Genomic DNA, 25,594 nt, shown 5'->3' on the forward strand with positions numbered 1-25,594 from the left:
TTGATAGTTAATTCAAAGGAGTGGCACTTCTTTTTTCATACAATAAAAACAAATGTAAGAGGGAGCATGGTATATTGGATAAAGGGCCAGCCCATCTTGGAGTTGGGTGTGCCAGAATTCAAGTCCTGTATTTGATCTATATACCTTAGCATCTTGATAGTCCAAGGAACTTTCAACTCATCTGTGGTTCTATTAATTACATAGGAGATGTTGATCTGTACTGGTGGAGTGATTTTCCACCGTGGGAGATCCCCATAACCATGAAATCATAGGTCAACACCCTCTCTTCCCAAAAAAGCCACCAAGCAAATGCACATTGCCCATATTGTGTACAGTTAGTGAATTATTTACATCTGGCTCTGTCCTCTATGGAGTACATCTGGATTCAAGTTTTGTGGCCCTCTGCCAAGAGTCCATGGAAGCTTCAAGTTTGCCTTCTCATCGTGTCTGCCGCCTTTTATGGTCCCGAGTAACATCTTGCTCTCTGTTGTGACACAGCTGCATACCATCTGTCCTCTAGGACTCCCATTTATTTTTTTTTAACCACTGAATAGTACTTTCCTGGTTATCATCACCGTATTTGACTTCCGCAGAATGAGAGTGTCAGTTCCAGTCCATTATAAGCCTGTGGCAAACCTCCACCATGAGTCTTTTCTGTACAGTTGCCAAATAGTTTAGAATCAAATGATCTTGTGAATGTTCAGGACTTTTCCATGCCTGAAAGGAAATGCCCGATCAACACACATTTTAAGTGGAAAATTGGAAGCTATTCTGGCTTTCTGAGGTGAGTCTCAGCTCCTCAATTTGTATAATTGAGTTATTTGGGAAACACATGAAGTTTCATACTTCCCATAAAAATATGTGCAGATATAGTCTTAATAATAAAAACTGGAATTCATATAATACTTTAAAGTTAATATTCTCCATTTTACAGATGAGAAAGTTGAGAGTGAGAGAGAGAGAGAGAGAGAGAGAGAGAGATTGATTTTAATGATCTTGTCCAATGTCATGTAAGCAATATTGTCTGAGTCAGGATGAAAGAATGTCTGACATTCTGTTGTGGATCAAAGGAAATGTAATCTGAGATACAACTGTGGACTCAAATTAAAAAAGATCAAAATTATGTTTTTATAGAGTCATGATCACAACACTGATTTTATTTATTATTTATTTATTTATGTATTCTTGTCACGACCAATAATTTCAATAATATAGGTAATTCATTATGGTGTAATGGAAAGAATATTGATTTGGAGTTGGAAGATCAGTGTTTAAATCCTGTCTCTGATGCTTACTACTGATGAGGCCTAGGAGAAGTCACAAGCTTCCTGAGCTGTAGATTCCTCATTGTAAATTGTACTGTTTAGACTAGATGACCTCTTAGGTTCCCTCTGACAATAAACCATATGGTTATTTGATGTCATTTGATAATCTATTTCTGTTCCTTCTCACTGATTCTCCCTCATTTCTAGAATACTTTTCTTCCTTATTTTAGACCCTTTAGGAGGCAGCTAGATGGCCCAGTGGATGGAGCACTGACCTTGGATTCAGGAGGGCAGGAGCTTGAATCCTGCCTCAGGCACTTGCCACTTACTAGCTGTGTGACCTTGAACAAGTCACTTAAACCTGATTACCTTGCATCCAAGACCATCTCCAGTCATCCTGGTTCCTATCTGGCCACTGGACCCAGATGGCTTGGGAGGACAAGCTGAAGCTTGTGACTTAGCGTAGCCTATCCCCCTACTCAAATCCAATTCATGTGCTTGTCATGGCATCATCTCCCCTGATGTCATGGTCCTCCTCAAAAATGAAGGACAAACATTAGCCTCTCAGGAATCCTTAACTTGCTTAAAGATTTTTTTTTTTTAGCAAATGTAGGCTTCTTCAATTGTTTCTTTTTTTTTTGTCTTTGCATCCACGTCATCTATCATGAGCTGCTGCCCATAGTAGGGGCATAATAAGTGTTTTCTGGTGGATTGCTTTATTCATTCTTGTCTGAACTTTTTATCATGCTGAGGTCAAATGATGATATAGTCTTTGGACAATGGACATCTGACCTGTATTTGAAGTCTCTTCTGTTTGGCAGGATGGACCAGAGATTCTCTTCTGATGGTACAGATTTTGAGCACTCTGGGTCTTTCCTACACTACAGGGATTCCTGGGAGGAGGATTTCAATGAATGATATCATTTTTTCTTGTCATTGTCATTATCTTAAGGAAATCTCCCATGAGAATGTGCTTAAATGGAAACTTTCATAGCATTACCGATTATAACTCCTCTGCACTTAATAAACACATAATGAATCAAAGAGGTAATGTGAGTTCATGAATTAGAGATCTGATCTAGATTCTGCAAACACCTAAGTTCAAATTCTTCCCCCTATACACACACACACACACACACACACACACACACACACACACACACAAAGAGTTTACATAGGAGGAAATTGAGACGACTGTTAAATGACTTGTCCAGTCACACAGCTAACAAGTATATGAGACAGGAATTGAACTGAGGTCTTTCAGTTTCCAGGCTTGGCCCTTTTTCCACTATGGAGAATATAATCAGCCTTAAAAAAAACTAGATTTTGAGGGTCTTTAAACATCAAATAGAAGAGATTATGTGCCATGAAGTTGATTTGGAATTACAGGAGATTATAGAACAAGGCAGTGAGAGATCTTTGCTTGAGGAAAATTACTTGATGGCTGTCTGGAGAATAGATTGGAGAAGGGGGAGACTGGATGCAAAGAGACCAATTAGAAAACTTTTTGCAATAAGGGGTGATAAAATCCTGATCTGGGATGGTCATATTAGTGAAGGGAATGGATAGGAGAGGCGTTGTGAAAACGGAATTAACAAGAGCTGGGCTACTGATTGGTAGAAAGATGAGTGACCATGAAGGGTCCAGCATGCTTCATTTGGGTAACATATCTGAATGACTTGAAGAATGATGATTCTCTTTGCAAAAGAGTTATTATGAGAAGAGGAACATTTAAGGAAGAAGAAAGTTCTGTTCTAGATATGCTAATTTTGAGATGCCTATTTAACATCTGGGTGGAGATATTTTATCAGCATTAGGAAATAGGCTTGGAGCTGAGGAGAGAGTTAAGGTTGTATCTATAGATCTGGACTTCATCTCCAGAGGGCTGATCTCTAAACCAGGGATCAGATGATAGATCATAGAGAATAAAAAGATAAACATATATACATTGAGACTGAGAGAGAGAGAGAGAGACAGAGAGAGAGAGAGAGAGAGAGAGAGAGAGAGAGAGAGAGAGAGAGAGAGAGAGGAAGATAATGATGATCAAAAATACAACCCTAGTTCATACCCATTAAATTAAAAATTGTGTTTCTCCTAAGGCTAAAATAGTACTTTTAGAGAGAAGGGATACAGGATCATTGTGAATTAAATTGAATTGGTCAACCATAATGCTTAATGATTATATGGGTTGCATATGTGGAAGATAGTTGTATTTCAATGAAGATTATTTCCTACTTGGGTAACTCCATAATTAAACATGGACAAGACTTGCTGCAAAAGTAATATTTCATTTTCTGTTAATACCTCAAGTTTCATCCTCCTAAAAAGGAAGTGATAAAATAGTTGATTTAATTAATATAGTATAATTTTTCCACTCATAGGAGCACTAAACCAAAACTCATGGTATGAGCTTTGAAATTGAGACATTACTTGTTACCCACTGCTTCCATCTGATGAGTTCTTTACCCTCTCACTTAGTTGGCAGATATCCAGCTAATTAATGGCCTTGGAGGGGGGAAAATGGGGTTTTGCAGCAGGGTCCAGTATTTCCTTTGAGAAAGAGTATTTTGGCTTTAGATGTGTTTCTTCTGGCATGAGGCAGATGATGGGGCTCATTGAATTTTATGACTTGGTCTACTGAGCAATCACAGAGGACACTACTCTAGCTTGTTTTTCTGATGAGGTGTGTGTGTCTTGGTTGATGCTGTTCAATCTATTGTTTTTCTAAGGCAGTGCAGGCAACCTCGTTATTGCCTCTCATCCTGTTGCTTTAGCTGTAAGTCAGTCCCCTTTGGTTGCCCTTAAAAAATGAGAACTATATATATATATAAATATACATATATATATGTATATATATATATATATAAATTAGTTTTTTCTTCTTTTTTCTTAATATTTGCAAACACAATACATATTATAATTTTCACTTTGTATGGCTCATATCACATTTTTTCACTAAGGATCACAAAATATCATGACATAGTGAAAGATGCCTTTCAGTAGAAGTCAGAAGAGCATAGTTTCTAGTTCTTGCTTTGCCATTACTAAATTTTGTGACCTCAAGCAAGTTAGTTAATTTCTCCTGAGATAGTTTGGAAGTGGAACTGGGGGAATTGTGCTCAGTTTATTCTTCTGTCAAATGAACGTTTTGGTTTGCTAGAGTGTAAATGATTTCCAGAGGCTCTTCCAGGTTGTGATGAATTTGCCTTTACTCAAGTGAATTCCCTGGTAGCTTAGGTCTAAAACTAAAACCTTAGTAATATACTGGTATTTCATCTATATGGATATTTATCTATCATTTAGCATTGATTCAATTGAATCAAAGTTTCCAATATGGTTTAAATTGCTGATCTTTGGTCACAAGCCAGTGGGAAGAATTCTGATTTCTCTTATACTGGCTAGGGCATAATCAAGAAGCTAAATGAACCAGGTCTTGATCTTGGCACTAAGTCTGGAAGACAACTTAAATAATTTTTAAAGAAAAACCTAGCCTAATTTGAATGTGGGGTAGGGGTAGGAGTTGTTCTGAGTTGGTGAGATATATAATATAGGGCATTTGACAGAATTCCTCACGGATCATTTCAGATATAGGCTAAACAATAATATGGGTTGTTGGATTTGAAATTGTTTGAATGAACAGATTCAGTGATCAGTTCATTATAAAAGGAATAGTATTGCCTTGGAGAGAGGTCTCTAATAATGTACCTCAATGATCTATCTTGGCTCTATGCTTTTAAATGATTTTAATAATAATTTGGATAGAAGCATAGATGGTATGCTTATCAAATTTTCAGATAATACAAAACTGAGAAAGATAAGTGACAGATCCCACATTTAGAATTTAAAGAGCCTTTATGACTAGCCCTCTCATTTCACAGATGAGGAAACTGAGGCCAGTGGCTAATATATTAATGAAAGTCAGAATCCCCCCCCCTCAAAAAATGATCTTGAAGGGCAAAGATGTTGAGCAGAAGCTAACATGAAGAAGTGTAATGGGGCAAATATGAAGACATACATGAGATCGAGAAACAAACTTGACAAGTATAAGATGGGGAAAAAAAGATTTTGGGAGATCTAGGGATTTTAGCAGGCTACAGGTTCAATATGAATCTATAGAGGAATATAGGAGTCAGTCTAATAACATATTAGACTGCATTCAGAGAGGTATGATATCCAAAATGACAGAAGTGTTAGTCCTGTTATATATCTGATACCTTGTTTTCGGTGCTGGTTACCACATTTTGTGGGGAGGCTAGGGGTTGATATTACTATCTGTCACTGCCTATTGGAAGGCTCTTCTTGGATGAGACTCTAGCTTTTATCTATTTTTATTCCAGAGGGAAAACCTGGTAACAGTGAGGAATTTGCAAAGTGGTAGATTTTGATTTTTTTTTGTCCCAAATTAGATTGTCCCAAATTGAGCTGCTTTGGAAAGTAGTAGGTTCCACATCACTGGAGGCCTTCATCTCATTAATGAATACTTCTTACAGATATTCTAGAATAGATTTTGCCTTGGAAAGAAGACCTCTGAATTTTTTTCCCAACTCTCAGTTTCTGTGATTTTTGTGACTTATGTGGTTAATCATTTAGTCAAAGGCAGCTAGGTGGTGCAGTGGAAAGAACATTGACCTTGGTGTCATGAGGACAGGAGTTCGAATTCAACCTCAGACACTTGATACTCTTTTTTTAGTTTTTTTTTTTTTTCCCAAGGCAATGGTGTTAAGTGGCTTGCCCAAGGCCACACAGCTAGGTAATTATCAAGTGTCTGAGGCCAGATTTGAACTCAGGTACTCCTGACTCCAGGGCTGGTGCTCTATCCACTGCGCCACCTAGCAGCCCCCACCTGATACTCTCTAGCTGTGACCTTGGGCAAGTCATTTAACCCTGATTGCCTCCCATCCATGATCATTTCCAGTCATCCTGATCCATATCTGGCCACTGGATCCAGATGGCTCTGGCGGAGAAAGTGAGACTGATGACTTGGCACAGCTTCCTCTCACTCAAATCCAATTCATGTGCTTGACATGGCATCACCTCCCTGATGTCATGATCTTCTTCAAAAGTGAAGGACAAATATCATTATCATTTGCTCAAAATTAGTATCAATGTTATTCATTTTATTATTCATGTCAAAAAGTAAAGTAATAAATAGCAAATCAGTTACTAATTAAAATATAAAGTAACAAAATATGAATCACTTAGGGATTAAAATATAAAGAACTAACAATACAGCTCAAAACTCTAGAAGCATCATTTTGATCTACCTACTATAAGATTTAGTAGTCTTTTTGGGACAGCAAGGCAATGGAGTTAAGTGACTTGCCTAAGGTCACACAGCTAGGTAAATATTAAGTGTTTGAGGCTGGATTTGAACTCAGGTCCTCCTGACTCCAGGGCTGGTGCTCTAATCACTGTGCCACCTAGCTGCCTCTAAGATTTAGTAGTAGTCTTTTAATCATAGGAAATGTCAACAAAAATGTTTGAAACTCTACAACATCCATATGAAGGTTGGAAATGAGTAAGCAGAACATTAAATATTTCTTCCAATCATTAGAAATTAAAGATAGAAAAAGAGCTCAGGAGTATTTATTTAATCATTCACTTTCTCCCTCTGTTCTTTTCTTAAGGGCCGTAAGAATGAGGCTGAAAAATTCTTCTTGAAGGCTATTCAGCTGGATCCCACCAGAGGCAGCTGTTACATGCATTATGGTGAGTAGTTGTTGACTTGGAGATTTCTCTTTTCTTCTTGAAAACTGGCTCCGCCATTTAATACCTATGGAATTCGTATCTCTTGTCAGGACCCTAGCTTCCTGAACTGAGAAGGGAGAAGGGAAGATGATGATTATATATTCTGAACTGGAATGGATGCAGGGACCATCTCACCCAGCCTCCTTATTTTGCAGAGTCCTAAGATCATATTAATGTTAGTTCCCTGTTTAGTATTCTTCATATAGCACTATATGACCTCTAAGGTCTCTTCCAGCTGTAGTTTCTGTGATTTCTTCTCTTTCTGTCTCTGTCTGTTTCTCTGTCTCTCCCTCTCTCCCCTTTTCTCTATTTCTCTGCCTCTGTTTCTATCTCTCTCTGCCTCTATAGCTGTCTTTCTATTTCTGTCTCTCTTGCTCTTTCCATCTCTCTATCTCTTTCTTCATCTATCACTGTTTCTGTCTCTCTCCATTGCTCCCTCTCCATCTCTCTCCATCTCTCCATCGTGCTCTCTCTCTCTCTCTCTCTCTCTCTCTGTGTGTGTGTGTGTGTGTCTCTCTCTCTGCCTCTTTTTTTAACTTTGCTCTCTTCTCCTTTCCTCTATCTTTTCCTTCACTTGTGAATTTCCTTCATCTTTTGCTTTTACACGCCTTCTCTTTCTATTTTATATACTTAATGAAGAGCCATAACTGTTGACATTGATTGCATATTTAAGATTTTTAAATTATCTCTGACAAAATAATTTAGAAGGCAACTAATTGGTGTGATGGATAGAGCTCCCAACTTGGAGTCAGGAAGACTCAGATACTTACTAGCACCCCATTTTTTTTAGTTCCTCCTCTGTTAAAATGAGCTGGAGAGGGGGTGGCTAGGTGACGCAGTGGATAAAGCACCGGCCCTGGAGTCAGGAGTACCTGGGTTCAAATCTGGTCTCAGACACTTAATAATTAACTAGCTGTGTGGCCTTGGGCAAGCCACTTAATCTCATTTGCCTTGCAAAAACCTAAAAAAAAAATGAGCTGGAGAAGGAATAAGGATATAACTGAAAAGACAACACTATCTCCTAAGATCAAGATCATCTCAAATTAGAATTAATTTTTTTGAAAGTTTGCAAAACACTGTAAGAAACTTGCTCATTTCTTTCTGGGGGAAAAATAAAGGAAAGTTGCCTAGAGAATTGGAAAGCTTTCTTGTTATTTCCAACAGAACTAGATGACATTAGACTCTTCCTGGGAGTGGTTTGCCCAAGGTTAATCATTCCCTTCCCCTGACCTCTAGCAAATGAACTTGGACTCATCCCTTCCCAGTAAGGATGCTTTGACCAAATCCAAATAGTCATTCCTTTCAGTTTAGCCTATAACTTTTCCAGAATGGGTCTGTATAACACTGCTGTCAGATGCAGCTGTTTCATTAACAGTGACTCATGTATTAAGTGAGGTACTTCACTGCTTTGGTGTTGGTTAAGTTTTGTTTATTTCTACCAGATTTGCAGCTGTAATAGTTTTCTGGGAGCCAAAAAAAAAGCATTTAATTTTGCTGATCTTTTGCAAAAGGTGTTCTGATATTCTTCAAGCTTTGCTATCTTCTTTATTCTCAAGTGGAAAACTTGAAGGTGGAAGGAAATTAAATTTAAGGGAAATAGAACCAATACTCTCATATATTGCTTAATCCCTTCCCCTAGTTCCAGCTGGTAAAAATAAATCAGTGACAGCCTGTCAGTGGGAAAGAATGGAAATAATAAAAATAGAGGATACACTTAACCAGCCGCAAGTCCATTTGTTTATTTACATGTCTGTGTGAGTGTTTATAAATTGAGGGTAGTGACGTGTTATCTTTCCAGTGAAATGCAGCATGTAATTTTTCACAATCTGTTGCATAACAACTTCCAATTTCTTTTTTTGCATTGCAGTCTTATTAGTGTGCATATGTGTATGAATGTGTTAAGAAGGCAGCTTATAGCCTCAGTTCTTCATGTAATGCAAAAATGTGTTATTTTTATAAAATATTTCCAACCAGTATTTCTTTGGGCTCACAATTTCACTCTTGCTGCTATCAATATTGGGGAATGTCTCCATCATTTTTTTCTCAGTGCTAGAGGAACAATGGGTATGCAAAATGATGTTTTCATTCAACTTCAACTTAATACCCCTAACCATGTGTTCTAAGTTCATTTTCAATAATTTAATTACATACTTCAGTTTTTTTATAAGCTGTTCCTTCAGACTCCTTTCCTTCATTGAAGATAGAAATGGTTTCTGGATTTAACTGGGTCTCAGTTTCCTCTTTTGTAAAATTAAGGGAAGGCTAGATATTCATTAAGATCTCTTCAAATTTGTGAAGCTAGGGCTTTCATGAGTGACTCCACTATCCTATTCTCAATATAATGTGTAGTTTCAGGTGGCAAGAATAGCATAGTATTTTTTTTTTAATTTGCCCCAGATCACATAGCTAAATGTTATGAGGCCAGATTTGAACAACTGAGCTCATTAAAATGTTTTCTCAAAAGAGCAGGTGTAGTCCAAAAGGGAAAGGAATGCAATCTAACTACCACATTAGTAAATACTCATCTATCTAGGTTCTTCATTTCAATTGCAATTTAACATTTTAATTTTAATTTTAAAGACATTAAAGTTGAATTGGAAAGCTTTGGTATCCACCATATTCATTCATTCATTGACAAACATTAATTAATGTGGGATAGTTTAGCTGTATGCTAAACTGAAAGGAATGACTACTTGGATTTGATCAAAGCATCCCTATTGGGAAGAAATGAGTCCATGCTCATCTGCTAGAGGTCATTGGAAGGGAACCATTAACTTTGGGCAAACCACTCCCTGGAAAAATCTAGTGTCCTCTAATTTAGTTGGTAATAATAATAAAAAAAAAAAAGTTTTCCAGTTCCATTTTCTCCCAGAAAGAAACAAGCAACTTTCTTGCAGTGTTTTGCAAACTTTCAAATGAAATAGATGTCAAACATGTAAATAGCATAGTCATTAATTATTGTTGGGAGAGGTACCTTGGACAGAGATCTAGTCTTAGAGTCTGCAAGATTCCAATAGTTGTAGTGCTGAATTTAAGCTGGATGAATCAAAAAATTTCTTATGTTCTCTTTCTCCTAAGAGAGGTCTATGAGACCATATGTCTCTGAATGGAAGAGGTGGAGGGACTTTTACCTAGGGAATATTCTACATTGAAGAATGGGAAGGTAACAAGTATCTATTAAACGTAGGCATTTGTGTTCCATGTTCAACTATTACTTCATTTCTTTCTGCATATTACTTATTTGTGTATTTGTATTATTGTTGAATTCTTTTTCATTCATGTTAAATTCTTCATGACCCTATTGGAGTTTTCTTGGCAAAGTTTTTTTTGGAATTGTTTTGGCATTTCCTCTTCCAATTCATCTTACAGATGAGAAAGGAAGGAAGGAAGGAAGGAAGGAAGGAAGGAAGGAAGGAAAGAAGGAAAGAAAGAAAGAAAGGAAGGAAAGAAAGAAAGAAAGAAAGAAAGGAAGGAAGGAAGGAAGAAGGAAGAAGGAAAGATAAAGAAAAAAGAAATGAGAGAAAAAAGAAAGAAGGAAAGAGAGAGAGAGAGAGAGAAGGAAAGAGAGAAAAAGAAAGAAAGAAGGAAAGAAAAATAAAAAGAAGGCAAGGAGAAAGAAGAGAAAGAAAGAAAGAAAGAAAGAAAGAAAGAAAGAAAGAAAGAAAGAAAGAACAAGGAAGTTGATAAGTTGATACTTGTTTTTTATATTCACAACCAGATTGTAAACTTTAATGGCAAAACTAATCAAAAACAACCAATAACTGTTACCCTATTTGATAGCTTATACAATTTTCTTTCCAGTTAGTTCCCCTTCCTATCACTAGAAAGGAGTGATGTACATTTCATTATTTATATATATAATTCTAAAGAAACCATGCTATTACATGCTTTAACCCAAAAATTCCTGGAAGATGTATATCCGAAATATGTACTTCTCTTCCCATAAAAGAATACTGAGCACTCATATCCATCTTAAAAAAAAAGATCTATGTAGAAAATTCTTTCATTCCTTATTAGACTGCTTCAGTATGTGCTAGGTGTGACTACACACTCAGTAATAGCTCATTAGAAACTTCTCTCAAAAGAGAAGTGGTCTAACAGGGACAGTGCTGGTAATCTAAAGGCCACATTAGCAAATACTCATCTATCCAGATTCTTCATTTCAATTCCTTTTTTTTTTTTTTTTGCAAGGCAATGGGGTTAAGTGGCTTTACCCAAGGCCACACTGCTAGGTAATTATTAAGTGTCTGAGGCCGGATTTGAACTCAGGTACTCCTGACTCCAAGGACAGTGCTCTATCCATTGTGCCACCTGGCCACCCCATCAATTACATTTCAATGAATTAATTTTGATTCTGAAGACTTATTAAAGTTGAACTGGTATAATTTTATACCCATTCATTGACAAACATTAATTAAGCACTTACAGATTAGGAACTAAGGGAAATAGAGGGTTCAGTTATATCAAGTCCCTTATTTTTAAGCAACTTATAGCCAAGTGAGGGTAATGTACACAGAGAAATAGAATACAAAATAGAATATAGTGCCATAAGTAGAGAAACAAATGCAATGATATCAGCTACATGTTTGGTCAACATTATTGTCTCTTGAATGTCTCTTACATTGTCTCTTTGTAGAAATTATTTTCTGTTATTGTGGAAATAATTTAAATAAGCTAATAGTCTCTAGTCTCATATTGCTAATAGATTAGTATGGAATATGAAGCATAGTAAAAAAAATTAGGAAGTTAGATCCTATGTTCTCCATGAAACTGAACTTTTGGTTTGGACCTTCTCTCCACTATACTGCAATACAACCTAATATAAGATTAGTACTTTTAGAAGGTACAGAACAAATTGGTGAAGGAAAGTTATAAGTTGGTGAAGGAAAATCATAAGAGGCTTCATGAAGAGGTAGTATTAGAATTCAACTTTAGAAAACAGGTAGAGATTGAGCAGGGAGAAAGAAAAGAGTCAAGGATTTAGGAATAGCACAATTAAATGTGCAAAGGGGAGAAAATGTGGGAGTAGGCTGGGAAACATGAAGAATTATGCAATTTGGCCAGAGCATGGATAAGTAGGAAGGAATTAATAGAAATAAGACTGGACAGAATATGAGTATGGAGCCAGATTTGGAAGGTGTTTGAAAGCTAGGCAAAGGAATTAAAAGTTTATTCTGTAAATTTAGTTCATTAGTTCTTTGTTGGAAGGCGAGTAAGCATATGAAATCATGAATCTAGACTTAATAATCATTCTTTTATTTGACCAAACTGATGTTTAAAAGGGTTTTGTTTTTCTTAGAACAATGCCTATTCTAGATTTGCTTACAAAGCTTATCTCAAGATGCTTTGGACCATGTCATTTTATCTTGCATATGAAGATAAACAGAATGGTAATAATAAGATTTTTGATAATATTTGAGGGCAGTTGGATAGAGCGAGCCTGACTCATTTTCCTGAGTTCACATCTGCCTTCAGACATAGCAAGAAGTCACTCATCCCTGTTTACCTCAGTTCCCCCTTCTGTAAAATGAACTGGAGGAGAAAAACTACTTCAATATCTTTGTCAAGCAAGCCCCAAATGGGATCATGAAGAGTCGGACACAATTGGAGTGGTTGAATGACAACGATATCAGCAACAACAATGGCAACAACAATTGTCATCATAGTTAACACTTGAGAGGAGTACTAGATTTGGAGTCAATAAATGACCTGAGAGAGGCGGCTAGGTGACGCAGGGGATAAAGCACCGGCCCTGGAGTCAGGAGTACCTGGGTTCAAATCCGGTCTCAGACACTTAATAATTACCTAGCTGTGTGGCCTTGGGCAAGCCACTTAACCCCATTGCCTTGCAAAAAAACCAAAAAAAAATAAAATAAAATAAATGACCTGAGAAATTTGCTAGCTATAAGCAAATATAAAGTGACTCTGGGTAGGTCATTTAACCTGTCTACCTCATGGACAGCATGTGGACAATAATAAAACCTACTTTCCAGAATTGTTTTGAAGATAAAATGAGATGATAGTAAAATGTATGCAATCCTCAAAGTACTAAAAAAAAAAAATGCTAACTAGTATTTTATGTGTGCTCAGAGAATTTTTTTAATGGTGACAATTGGATAGACTTGGGTAAATTTAAATGCATGTATGTTTACAAGCACAGCCATATCATATGATTTGTTTTTCTGATACTTTGGGGAAATCGATAAGTAAAATACTAGTGTGATTCTGTATTCCAATGGAAATTCAGCCTCCTTTATGAATTTGTGATTTAGACTCTTGACTGTAACTGTTATAGATTATGGATATTTGAAGAACATAGCCCAGATGGCACATGACAATAGGGATTTCCAGAATTTACATCAGCATTTAATGTCTCCTAGCAATGGAATACCAGATTGTTCATTGCCACTTCAGGTTTGTAACAGTACATATTTTTTTGTGAACTATGCCATGATTATCTTCTTCTCGAGACTTATCATTGCAAAGGAGAGACCCCAATTCTCTAAGGCAAAACTCAATGACCCCAAGTAGTTGGAATAATGAATTTCATGAAGTGGTCATATTATCTGAAATAGTACTACATAATTTCCTTTGGGCTGGAACCAATTACCATATATTACATAATAGTAACTTCAAATAGTGAAAATTTGAATACATGCAACCACTTCCTGGGATTCATTATTGGCAGTAATCAGGACCCAGCTGGAGAGAAACTTGGAATAAGGGCCTCGTGATATATATTTGTTTTGTATATAGTACAGGAACAGTTCATTTCAGAGCGGCAGGTCACCAGGAGTTTGGCCAGCAAGTATCAAATGGTGATTTTTCATGGTCCAACAACCCTGAGGGACAATTCACTGAGACCTGGAGAGTCTTTGTTCGGTTTCAATGGTGAGGGTGACCTCAGTGATTAAAGATAAAATCATGGATATTTTCAAGTTTCAAGACATGAATTGATCCATGGGTTTTCTCACTGAGAGAGAAAGAGGCACTAATAGTGGAGATTGTAGTTTCTTCCTTAACTTTGTTACTTATTCCCTTGAAAGATAGGTAAGTATGGTTTTTGACCTAGTTTATGAAATACATCGATTATGAGGAAAATGTCATTATTCTCTTTGACATTTCATAACCTTTTTAGTCAAAATGACAGTGTGATGCAGCCAAAAAAAAATCAATGGATGAGAGCTCAGGATCCCTCAATTCTTGATCTACCTTTGTCATAGCTAGCTGATAGCCTGGTACAAGTTTTCTGTGGGCCTTCGTTTCCTCCTATTTAAGTGAGGGGAGTTGGTTTTGTTATTCTCCAGGATCACAGAGTCTAGATTTGGAACTAGAGGGGATGAGAGTCCATTTCATCCAATGTCGTCACTTCTACAAATGAGGAAACTGAGGCAGAATAAAATGATATGTCCATGGTAACATAGCCAGTAAGCATCAGAGACAGAATTTGAACTCAAGACTACTTGACTCCAAGGCCACTGCTCTGTTCAGTGCCTAGCTACAGCTAGGTGGCATGTTGTTCCTAGCATTAGGAAGATTTGAGTTCAAATCTGACCTCAGTTACTACCTGTGTTACCCAGAGTAAGTCAAATAATAGTTCTCTGCCTCAGTTTCCTCAATTGCAAAATGAGGATAATGTCACCTACCTAACAGGACTACTGTTTCAATCAAATAAGGTAATCTTTATAAAGAACTTGGTAAAATTGGTGACTATGTGGTAGGTAATTTATAAATGCTTGTTCCCTCTTTGACCCTATCCAGTTTTCCAGTGCCATCCTATGATTTAGTTTGAATACAAATGAAATAGGATGGAATCAATGAATTTGTACACTTAATTTTTCTTCTTTCACTTCCTAAAATTTCTAAGACAGATTTGAAAAATAGACAATATATGGGAGAAAGGAAATAACTCCTTATCAGAATTACATTAGAGGCAATGTGTGTTTAAGCTATGACTTGGACAAATGAGATCATTTCTAGCTCTAAATATCCTGTGGTTTTGTGGGTTTTCTAAATACTCTCTGGACACCTGAGGCCATGTGAAGTCTTAACGGAAGTTTATATATTTCACAAGGACTTGAGAATCTATTCTGAGCCAATGGTTCAGAGAATTCAATATTGAGTCAAAGTAGCTGCTGCAATGACTATGACAAGAGTGAAGAGAAAACACAACAAAAACAAAAGAATAGGGCTGTGAACAGCATTGCTCATGGATTGTGAATCATTAAAATTCTTAAATAGGCAGGAAGACCTGGATTCAAACTCTGCCTCAGATACTTTCTAGTTTGGTGACTTTGGACAAACCACTCTCTAGGCAACTCTGGAAGTCTCTAAATGCGGAGGTTGTGTTTGCTGCATTGGTGAAGTGGGTTTCCATAGAAGGTTCCTTGAAACCATAGGTCTAATCCCTCCCCATAGCCTTAATTCATAGCAGCCTCAGTTTCTTCATTTTTAAACTGAGATTAGACTCAGGTCTGAAAGATCTATAATGGCTCTAAAGCTATGATCCTATAGCCTATTGTCTTTCATTATCATGATCTCTCAACATCCTCCATTTTCTCAATGGTGTCTTTTCCTCAGTTTTTGTGTGCAAGACTTCCTTGGTTATATTCTGTAGGCTGTTTAACTCTGCTAAGCGCCTTTTCGTTATATTCATAAATTACTTGTAACATTATTCCTTCTAGATCATGGTGTCCATGACGCAGAGACACATAGATTCGCTAGAAGGACATCAGTTTTTAAAACAATGAGCTCTTGCAGCAGGGAGCAACTTTAGAGTATTTACATAATTCCCTAACATGACTCAGCTGGATCTCTTCCTATTGTATAATTTTGCTCCAATCCCATTATTAATTTGTAGCATCTGATCTAATGTGTATGTGTGTGTTTATTTATGTGTGCATATGGGTATATACAAACAGAAAACTCTATTGTTTGGATAATATTTTCATCCATGTTGCTCTTCCAATATGGTTGGTTACACCAATATTTTTTTTTATTTTCCATTTCACCAAGGAGACTTTGTAGTGTTCTGGATATAATTCAAAGAATATAATGTTATTCATGAATAGGGACATTTAAAGAACCTGACCATCAAAAGGGAATCATCCTTCTTATATCAAAACTGTTCGGGCAAAAACATCTTTGACTTTGGCAGCAATCTTAGGTGAGCATATGCTTCCTTTTGTTCATACCTCGCTTGATGTCAATATCCAAGGATCATTAAACAAATTTATCTTCAGAGTTCCATCTGTCAGCAGCTTGCATAATTTTAACATATGTAGAGTAACTACTTTTTGAGGAAGACTTTCATATAGATGGTGGATACTGTGATGAACCTGAGTAAAATTCCAGTTGTGTGATTCTGAATAAGGCAGCTAAACCCTCCAGTATTTCCCTCTCAGGATTCATATAAAGATAAAATGAGACAATATTTGTAGTGTTTTACAAACCTTAAGTGTGAAATATAAATGCTCATGATTATATATTATTATTCAATATTACATTTTGTTTCATAGTGTCAAAATTTGTTTTAAAATCTACAAACAGACATGTTAAGGTCTTGCGACTGCAAGGTCCTTGCCTATTCTACTGTACCCCTAGTTCCTCTAATATATAAAATAATAGAAATTATCACAGGTGGGAATATCATCTCTGATCTTTTACATTCTTTTTTTACATTTTTGCAAGGCAAATGGGGTTAAGTGGCTTGCCCAAGGCCACACAGCTAGGTAATTACTAAGTGTCTGAGACCTGATTTGAACTCAGGTACTCCTGACTCCAGGGCCAGTGCTCCATCCACTGAGTCACCTAGCCGCCCCCTTTCACATTCTTTTAAGATTTTTCTCCCTTTTTTTCACAACTACTATTAAACTTGCTAATAAGTCACATAACACTAGTAACTCCTAATTCATAAGTTTTCTTAAGGGTTGTTTGGTGAAGACACTTAGCAGAGTTAAATAACTTACAGAATGTAACCAAGGATGTCTTGCAAATAGGGATTGAGTGAAAGACATGATTTTAATAATTGATTTAACATGTTTTTGAACTATTGTGGCCTGGGAAGCAGAGTGGTACTGGGGAAAGAATACTGGGTTTTAATTTGGAGGACATAAGGTTGGGTCCCTGCTCTGAGTCACTTGCTTACCTGTATATGATCTTGGATACCTGATTTCAAATCTCTGGGCCTCAGTTACTGATTTATCTGTAAAGAAAATAGGAAAAGGAAATGGGTTAAATGGCCTGTAAGCTCTCTCAGCTCTAGCTCGATGATACTATGAATAGCATGGGAAACTTTGAAATGGAAGGAGCTTTGAGTTTCTTCTATTTAAGAGAGTTTAAGTATTATTTGATATCAATTGCATGAAATGATGGGTTAGGTGGGACTTGGGGTGAGGGGAGGGAGCACTCTGTTAAAGTCTTCCAGCTTCTCAGGATTGATGTGTTTCCTCTCTGAATATTGGGAGGAAAAGGTAGCAAATATGTTCCTCATAGGTCTTGGGTTAAGGCCTCTAGTTCCATTTATTTCCCTTAATTAAAGCCAGCAACTCTAAAGATGGGCTGAAGCTCCCTGTGATGCACTGTTTCATTTTTAATCTTCTTGAGAAACATCAGTAATGACTTTTTTAATTAAACAAATACCATTACTGTCTTGATTGAAAAGAAAAATAAATTTTTAAGTAGGTCTTAAAAAAAAATGTTGAGTCTAGAATTATATTTTAGTACAGAGGAAAAGAATGTCCTTGATTCTATACTTAGGAATAGACTGTTTCTTTTTTTAAAAATGCCTATATTAAGTATATTCCTCCATTCCATCTCCCCCAGATGTGCTGTGTGGGGCTAGGACTGGGGGGGAAATGGAATCTTCAACATGCACTAAGACTTTTGGGACATGCTGTAGAAAAACCTGCCTCCCAAATGTAATTAGAATGAGAATATGAGAATGTTCTCAAATAAGGGAGAACTTCAAACTAATTTCATCTAAGTACCTGAGACTTTTAAATGAAAATTTTGTGTTATTAAAATGTGTAAATGTATTCAAGTAGTCTATAATTTTATCCTAACTCTGTGGTTTTCCTATGAGATATGGCCCTAGATAGTTTAAAATAGAAATAACTCTACTGGTCGAATGTGAGGGATGATGCTAACTTCGCTCTGTTGGACATGGGTTACAAAGAACTTTCTTGTTAATCTGGGATTGGAGTATTTAACCAGTGCTCGATCTCACTAAACAAATGGTCTCCAAGTAGAAATTGTGACTAGTGCGGTGCTGCTCTCACCTCCATGTCTTTGCATGGGTTCCCCATTATACCTGGAATATACCTCTTCCTCATTGCCACCACTTAAGGGCCCCAGCCTCTTTGAGACCTTTCTCTTCCCTCCCTATGAAGATTAACTCATTACTTCCTTTGTGTAATCTTACATTGACTTATATGTATTTATATGCATACATGCTATTTTCCCCAGTAGAAAATAAACTCCTTGAGGAGAAGGGTTGTTTTATTTTTATTTAACATTTTGCTTATTACATAGACAGTCTTAAAAGATGTTTATTGATTAAGAAAGAGTCTTTCTGTAAGTTAAAGACTTAAAATCCATCAACAAAGAAGTATAATTGGGGGCAGCTGGGTGATACAGTAGATAGTACACTGGCCCTGGAGTCAGAGGGACCTGAATTCAAATCCAGTCTCTGACATTTAATTGCCTCGCTGTGTGACCTAGGGCAAGTCACTTAACCCCATTGCCTTAAATAAATAAAATAAAAAAAAGAAGTATAATTGCTCAGTAGGGCAGGTAGAAAATTATATAAGGAAAAATGATACTGAACTGTGTTATTTAACATATCAAGATCATTCTACTAATCCCGCAATTTAAAATCCACTTATGATTTTGGGGGGAAGTCCTAAGGAGTTTCCTGACAATCATAGAGGTTCAGTAATTTATTTGGGGTCGAATTCCTGATAAGTATGAAGTATGAGAGGGAGGGAGGGAGGGAGGAAGGGAGGGAGGGAGGAAGGGAGGGAGGGAGGAAGGAAGGAAGGAAGGAAGGAAGGAAGGAAGGAAAGAAGGAGGGAGGGAGGGAGGAAGGGAGGAAGGAAGGAAGGGAGAAAGGGAGAAAGGAAGGAAGGGAGGGAAGGAAGGAAGGGAGGAAGGAAGGAAGGGAGAAAAGAGGCAAGGAAGGGAAGAAGGAGGGGAGGGAGGGAGGAAGGGAAGAAGGGAGGGAGGGAAGAAGGAAGAGGAAGGAAGGAAGGAAACATTTATTATATGCTTGGGCCAAGAACATATATATTATCTCATTTGATTCTTAAAACAATCCTGGGGGGGGGTATTATTATTCCAAGAAATTGCAAAAGACAGTGATTTGACTAGAGTCACAAAGTAAGCAAGGGCCTGAGACCAGATTTGGACTAAGGTCTTCCTGACTGCAAAGCCAGTATGTGCTCTGACTGCTATAATTTAACTGAATCAGAGAGACAAGAATTCAACATACTTGACAGTGTTCTACTGTCTCCTCAATCATGTCATAGTTCTATTGAGAAACAAAGAAAGCCCTTCTGGTTATCTCCTATGTATACTCTTGAATATTTATACTCTGCCTATCAGAAGACAAGACTGTGCTAGTCTAAAATTTATCACTTTTTTTCCCAGGAGAAGGAGGGGAGCTAAACATTCCTTGGGGTAATTGAAGTCAAGTGAACTTCTCAGTTTATCCTTCTTTAAGGGAATCCCTTTTATTATTAATAATTTTTCATGAATGTTAAACATGTATTTTTAGGGCATAATAATGAATGATTATAATACCTCAAGATTTACAAAGCCCTTAACATATACTATCCCTTTGATCCTTCCTTCCTTCCTTCAGCAAAGTTCACATGCTCTTGTTCGCTTGTACCTCTGAATTTCATCTATAATCTCTGCATCTGTCTCTGTCTCTAGGAATCTCTCCCCTTCTCTTGCATTCTTCTCCCTCCTTCTCCTCCCCCTCTTTTTCTTTGTATTCACAGACATATATATTTTAATAAATTATGCATATTTGCCTATCTCTCTGTTCTTTTCACTCTATAGACACATTTTAGTCTATTTGAAAATGTGCCTAGGTAACAATATTTTCCATTATGAATTAATAAAATACCTTTTTTACATTTAGAATATTCTTGACAATTCTTTAATTTCATACACTAGTCTTTGGCCAAATCTTCTAATGTTCTCACCAGGTAATAAAATTAGATGAATATCATTGATAAGATTGCTTTATATATTAAGCCTTAGCATTTTCATAGTACATTATCCTAATTCTAATTTGACTTATACAATAAACCTCAAAAGTAGGCAGGCATTTAGTTTATGTGGTAAGAAGAAACTGAATACAAAGTCTGTGATTTTCCCAAGGTCATACAGCTAGTGAATGGAGGAACTAGAATCAAAACGCCCTCAAAATATTACTAGATAACAAAGGAGAATTCTTTAATAATCCAGGGATTCAGTACATCATTCCACATCACTTGGTGGCCAGCCATCTTTTGCCTCCCCATCCTCAGAGATAAGATAAGATAAGAGGTCTATAGGATGAAAAAGAAACTCAGCATGATAGAGGGGTTTGTACAGTCCTGTCCTTGGAGGCAATGGTTAGATATTGAGGTGACTGGAAGACCATCAAACCCTATGGACATGGTCTGCGCATTGATAAATGGAAGTTGCTTCAACCATGGATTTCATTAGATGCAGGGGGGGCTAAGAAGGTACCAGGCCCGGGATAATAAAAATGTCTGTTGCTCTTTAGAGGGATCAATCATCCTGCAGTAGAGTTTCTGTTTTTGTAGAATCATAGATTTAGCACTGCTAGCCCAAGTACTTCATTTTAAAGATGAGGAAACTGAGGATCAGGCTGGTTATGAGACACAGATAATTGTCCTTGGTAGAATTTGATTGGAATCCCTTGATCCCATCACAAATGCTCTTTTCAGTATACTATTGTGGGAACAACTAGGTGGTGCAGTGGATAGAATACAAGCCCTGGAGTCAGGAGAGCCTGAGTTCAAATCCGGCCTCGGACACTTAATAATTACCTAGCTGTGTGACCATGAGCAAGCCACTTAACTCCATATATATATATATATATATATATATACATATATATATGTATATATATATATATAAAATGTGTGTGTGTATATACACATACATGCATACGCGCGCGCACACACAGACACACACACACACACACACTATTTTGACCTGTTTTGTTTTTAGCTGCTACTAGAATTATCAAGGTATCTTAATTTCACCCTCATTGGCTCTATTTTACTGAAAGATAAAGAGGGATAAATTGGAAAGGAGGAAAGGAAGTAGATTAAATAGAATTTCATAATATCTTCTTTTAGAAGCACGTAGTTTTTAAATTTCCATTTGACAAGAGTTAAATAACTAAGGTCATTAAATAACAACTGTAAACATATAAGAAATTTGAGAAAATATAAGGACTCCAGAAAGGAGACAAAATATAAAGAAATCTAGATTATTGATAAGTATGCGTCTATCTCACTATTCAGAAGAAAAGCATAAATATGGGCCGTGAAATATAAATTGGAGATTAGTTGAATAGGAGACAGAATAAGAAGCTAGAGTTCAGGAACCTAGAAAATCTGAGGTTTAAAAAAAAGGATACTTGCAGACTTTCAGGCAAAATTCACTGAAGAGAGACGATTAATTGTGTGAAGGAAGAATGAGGATTACTAGTAACATCAAAAGTAAAGAATCAGACATTATACTTAACAGCCCAGAGGACTATTTGAGGTAAGCAATGGATTATTCTCATTACATTAATTACACAGTCACTTAACTGGGTAAATCACAGCTGCTTTCCTGAAGAATTGAACTTACAGATGTAAATACTTTCTATGAATTCCAACACAGTTAAGATGACATGTACAATTAGCTCTCTGAAACCATTGATATTTGTGGGTTTTAATCTAATCATTCAGGAAATGATTGAATTCTTGTTCAATGATATTATATATTCTTTGATCCTGATTTTGTGACTCATCTGTAGTCCTTCTCCCCCTTATGTAAACCATCAGAAAATATAAGCTAATCAGAAGAGTTCTGAAATGATAGTCAAGAGATGTTAAGTCTACTGTATATCTCTGAATATATGGCAACTCCACTGTGAGGAAATGACAAACCATCCCATTATCTTTACCAATAAAAATCCCTGGTCCATGGGATCACATAAAGTTGGACATCACTGAATAACTGAACAACAAATACAAGTGTAAATATATAGTGATGTCTTTTTGCTCCTCTTTGAGAACAAAGGACAGCAACATTACACATATGCATACATATACATACAAATAAATATAAGTGTTATATGCATTTATATTTTTCTGGAACTATAATTTTATCTGATTAGAGAAATATTAGTGAGAAAATTCCCTTTATAATGCTAATCTACAAGTTAATTAAACTGTCTCAGTTTGCTAATTTGTAAAATATGTATAGTACCTGTCTCCTAGGGCTGTTATGAGGATCAAAAGAGATAATTGTCAAATATTTTCAAATCTTTAATTATGACATAAATGTAATGATGATGATGATGATGACGATGATGACTAAGTATGTCTTAGATGTGGTACTTGAAGAGAGGGCTTCCTGACTTTGAGGTCAATTCTCTGTCTTCTGTACTATGCTGATGCTTCCATGTGTCAGATGTGGATAAAAGGTTCCATTGTGTGTACTATAATTTCAGTATTTTGAAAATAAGGTTTTGAATCCTTCCTAAAGAATAATTAGGTCTTGTGACCTTTGGCAAGTCATTTAATCTCCATTACCTCCAAAAAAAGAGGTGGTGGTGGTGGGGGAACAGCTAGGTGGTACAGTGGTTAGAACACCTGTCCTGGGGGCAGGAAGACCTGGGTTCAAATCCAGCCTCAGATATTTACTATCTGGGTGACCTGGGTAAGTCACTTAGCTCTGATTGCCCCACCTCCCCCAAAAAAGAATAATTTGTCAAATTCAAGATGCTGACATTATTAACAAATATTTCCCCATTTTACTATAACTTATAAATTGCTTATAAATACAATGAGATATAATGACTTTTAGTGATATTTTGTGTTTAGAAACTGGTGATGATGTTGGTGATTATTTATTTAGCATTTTGTTAACTTACAAAAACTTACATATATTATCTCATTTGAGCCTCACAAATAATCCCAGGAGTTGGATCTTTTAATTATCCTAATTTTACAGATGAGGTAATTTAGGTAGCTATTACACTTAAGCAGCTTGCTCAGTATCTGAGTGAGAATTTGAACTCAGGTCTTCATTACTCAAAGTCCCGTGATCTTTCTCCTATGCCACCTAACTGGCTAATATAATATGATATTAGAACCTCAGAGAAGTCATTCTCTAATACTAATGCATGCTCTGAGTACACCCTAAATGCCACATCCCAGGAGTCTCCAAAGCTTCTATATGAACGTTGAAGATACGAATAAGGAGTGCCTAGTGGCCTAAAACTTCTGAAGGGCAGTTTGGTGACAATGACCCATAACCCAGACGCTGAACAATTTAGAGAGAAGTTTCTTTCCTCCTCACCTTCCTCCTTCCCTCCTAAAGGGCACCGCTTTGATGCTAATACATATGACCAATTTAAATATTGTTAGTGATAATAAATGGATGGCACTTTGATTTCCCTTTAAACGAGTCTGAAAGCTACTTTTCATTAAGGTTAATATTGTCAGAATACTTTATGTTGATTTGGGAGTCTTTTCCTCCTTCTCTTGCCCTCCCTGTTTTATCCCCACACACACACATACCTCTTCTTTAACCTTATTTTAGTCCTTTCTCCTCTACCTCCTTGCTCTTCCCCCCCATCTCTTTTTCCCTCTTTTTCCCCATCCCTTCCTCCTGTTCTCCCTCCCATCCTTTTCCTTCCCTTACTCCTTCCAAGATCACCCATAATCTTCTCCTCTTTCACTTGCTTCTCCACCTCCCTGGGTGACCATGGGCAAGCTACTTAACTTCTCAAGGCTATAAGCTATAGATGAGTTGTCTATATGTGTCTGTGAAAAGAGTCTCCACACTGAGACAGGTGCCTATCTGATGAAATCAAAGGTCTGATTTGAAAAAGAATCATATAACTTTTTAAGATCATTTAATTTTTCTATTCACTTTCTTCATAGCATTTTTGTTATATGGGGTGTTTTGACCAGACTAGTGTAACTCCTAGTGGGAAAACTTGGTTCAGATGAAATTTTGGTATATTATCTTGGGGGAGAGGGGAGAAGGGATAAAGGACCTTGGCTGTGTGTATGAGTTGGCTATTATGTGGCCAAGGCAGAGCAAGAACCTAGACGTTCCTGCTTCTGAGCCTGCTCTGCTCTCTGTGTGGAACAGCCTCAGTTCTTTTAATAGAACTTTAGTAATCCATCAATTCCAGTTTTTTCTAGCAATTTTATAGGGAACAATTTTCAAAGCAAAGCTTGTACCCAAAGCAAAAGACTGACTTTACTTTTCTTGAACTTCCGCATGTAGATGTCTCATTTTAAATGAGACTGCTGACCCATCAATCTTTGTGGTGCTCCCGAAATATCCAATTTAGAGTGTGTGTGCCCAAGCAATGCTATAGACTGTTGATAGGAATCATTTTACAAAGGAACATACCTTTTTCTTTCTTTTACCAGGGAGGAGAATTGTTGACATTGTTGAAAAATATAGTTTCTTTTTCTTCCTTCCTCTTTCCCTGAAGAATCTGTAGGTGAAACTCCATCCTTCCATCCTGGCTTGTTCTTCCAGCAAGTGTTCTAAATTTCCTATTAAATACAATATCCTTGGTGTCTCAGAAGAATTTTCTATTATCTTTCCCATTTTTCCCCCTTCTTTTTTTTTAAGGCTTTTGCAAGGCAAATGGGGTTAAGTGGCTTGCCCAAGGCCACACAGCTAGGTAATTATTAAGTGTCTGAGACCAGATTTGAACCCAGGTACACCTGACTCCAAGGCCGGTGCTTTATCCACTACACCATCTAGCCACCCCTTCCCCCTTCTTTTTTACTTGAAGTCACTGGCTTTTATAGTAACATGAGTCTTACGTTAAGCATACATATAGATTTGTATAATGCAAACTGATAGAGGCAGCTAGGTGGCACAGTGAATAAAATACTGGGTCTGAAGTCAGGAAGACATCATCCTGAAGTCAAATTTGACCTCAGATACTTATTAGTCTTATTAGACACTTATTAACAGGTTTGCCTCAGTTTCCTCATCTGTAAAATGAGCTGGTGAAGAAAATAGCAAACCACTCCAGTATCTTTGCCAAAAAAAATCCCAAATAGGGTTACAGAGAATTGGAAACAACCATAAAATGACTGAACAGCTATTGTATCAAAAAAAAAAAGCCACGAGAGACCTTCAAATGTGTTCAAATTGACCAGCAACAAAATAAAGAAAGATCCTCAAAGCACCCATTCTGATTGAGGAGATAATATGCAAAGAACTTGTGCCCCCTAGATATAATCAGGGTGAAGGAAAGGTTATTTCATGGTAAAAGTTCATCTAGAATCATCTACTCCTAGATGTAG

The 25,594-nt window shown here is 36.8% G+C and overlaps 1 protein-coding gene across 3 annotated transcripts in view; it reads left to right on the plus strand.

The window, feature by feature from the left end:
* The window catches only part of TMTC2 (transmembrane O-mannosyltransferase targeting cadherins 2), a 525,981-nt gene that overhangs the window by 385,466 nt on the left and 114,921 nt on the right, over nucleotides 1-25,594 (plus strand). For all 3 annotated transcript variants that reach the window (XM_074226527.1, XM_074226526.1, XM_074226528.1), the window contains one exon: nucleotides 6,893-6,974. In XM_074226527.1, the coding sequence (XP_074082628.1) occupies nucleotides 6,893-6,974 (82 nt within the window). The remainder of the gene's footprint in view (nucleotides 1-6,892; nucleotides 6,975-25,594) is intronic.

This window comes from Macrotis lagotis, chromosome 2, assembly GCF_037893015.1.
Source record: "Macrotis lagotis isolate mMagLag1 chromosome 2, bilby.v1.9.chrom.fasta, whole genome shotgun sequence".
Taxonomy (NCBI): domain Eukaryota; kingdom Metazoa; phylum Chordata; class Mammalia; order Peramelemorphia; family Peramelidae; genus Macrotis; species Macrotis lagotis.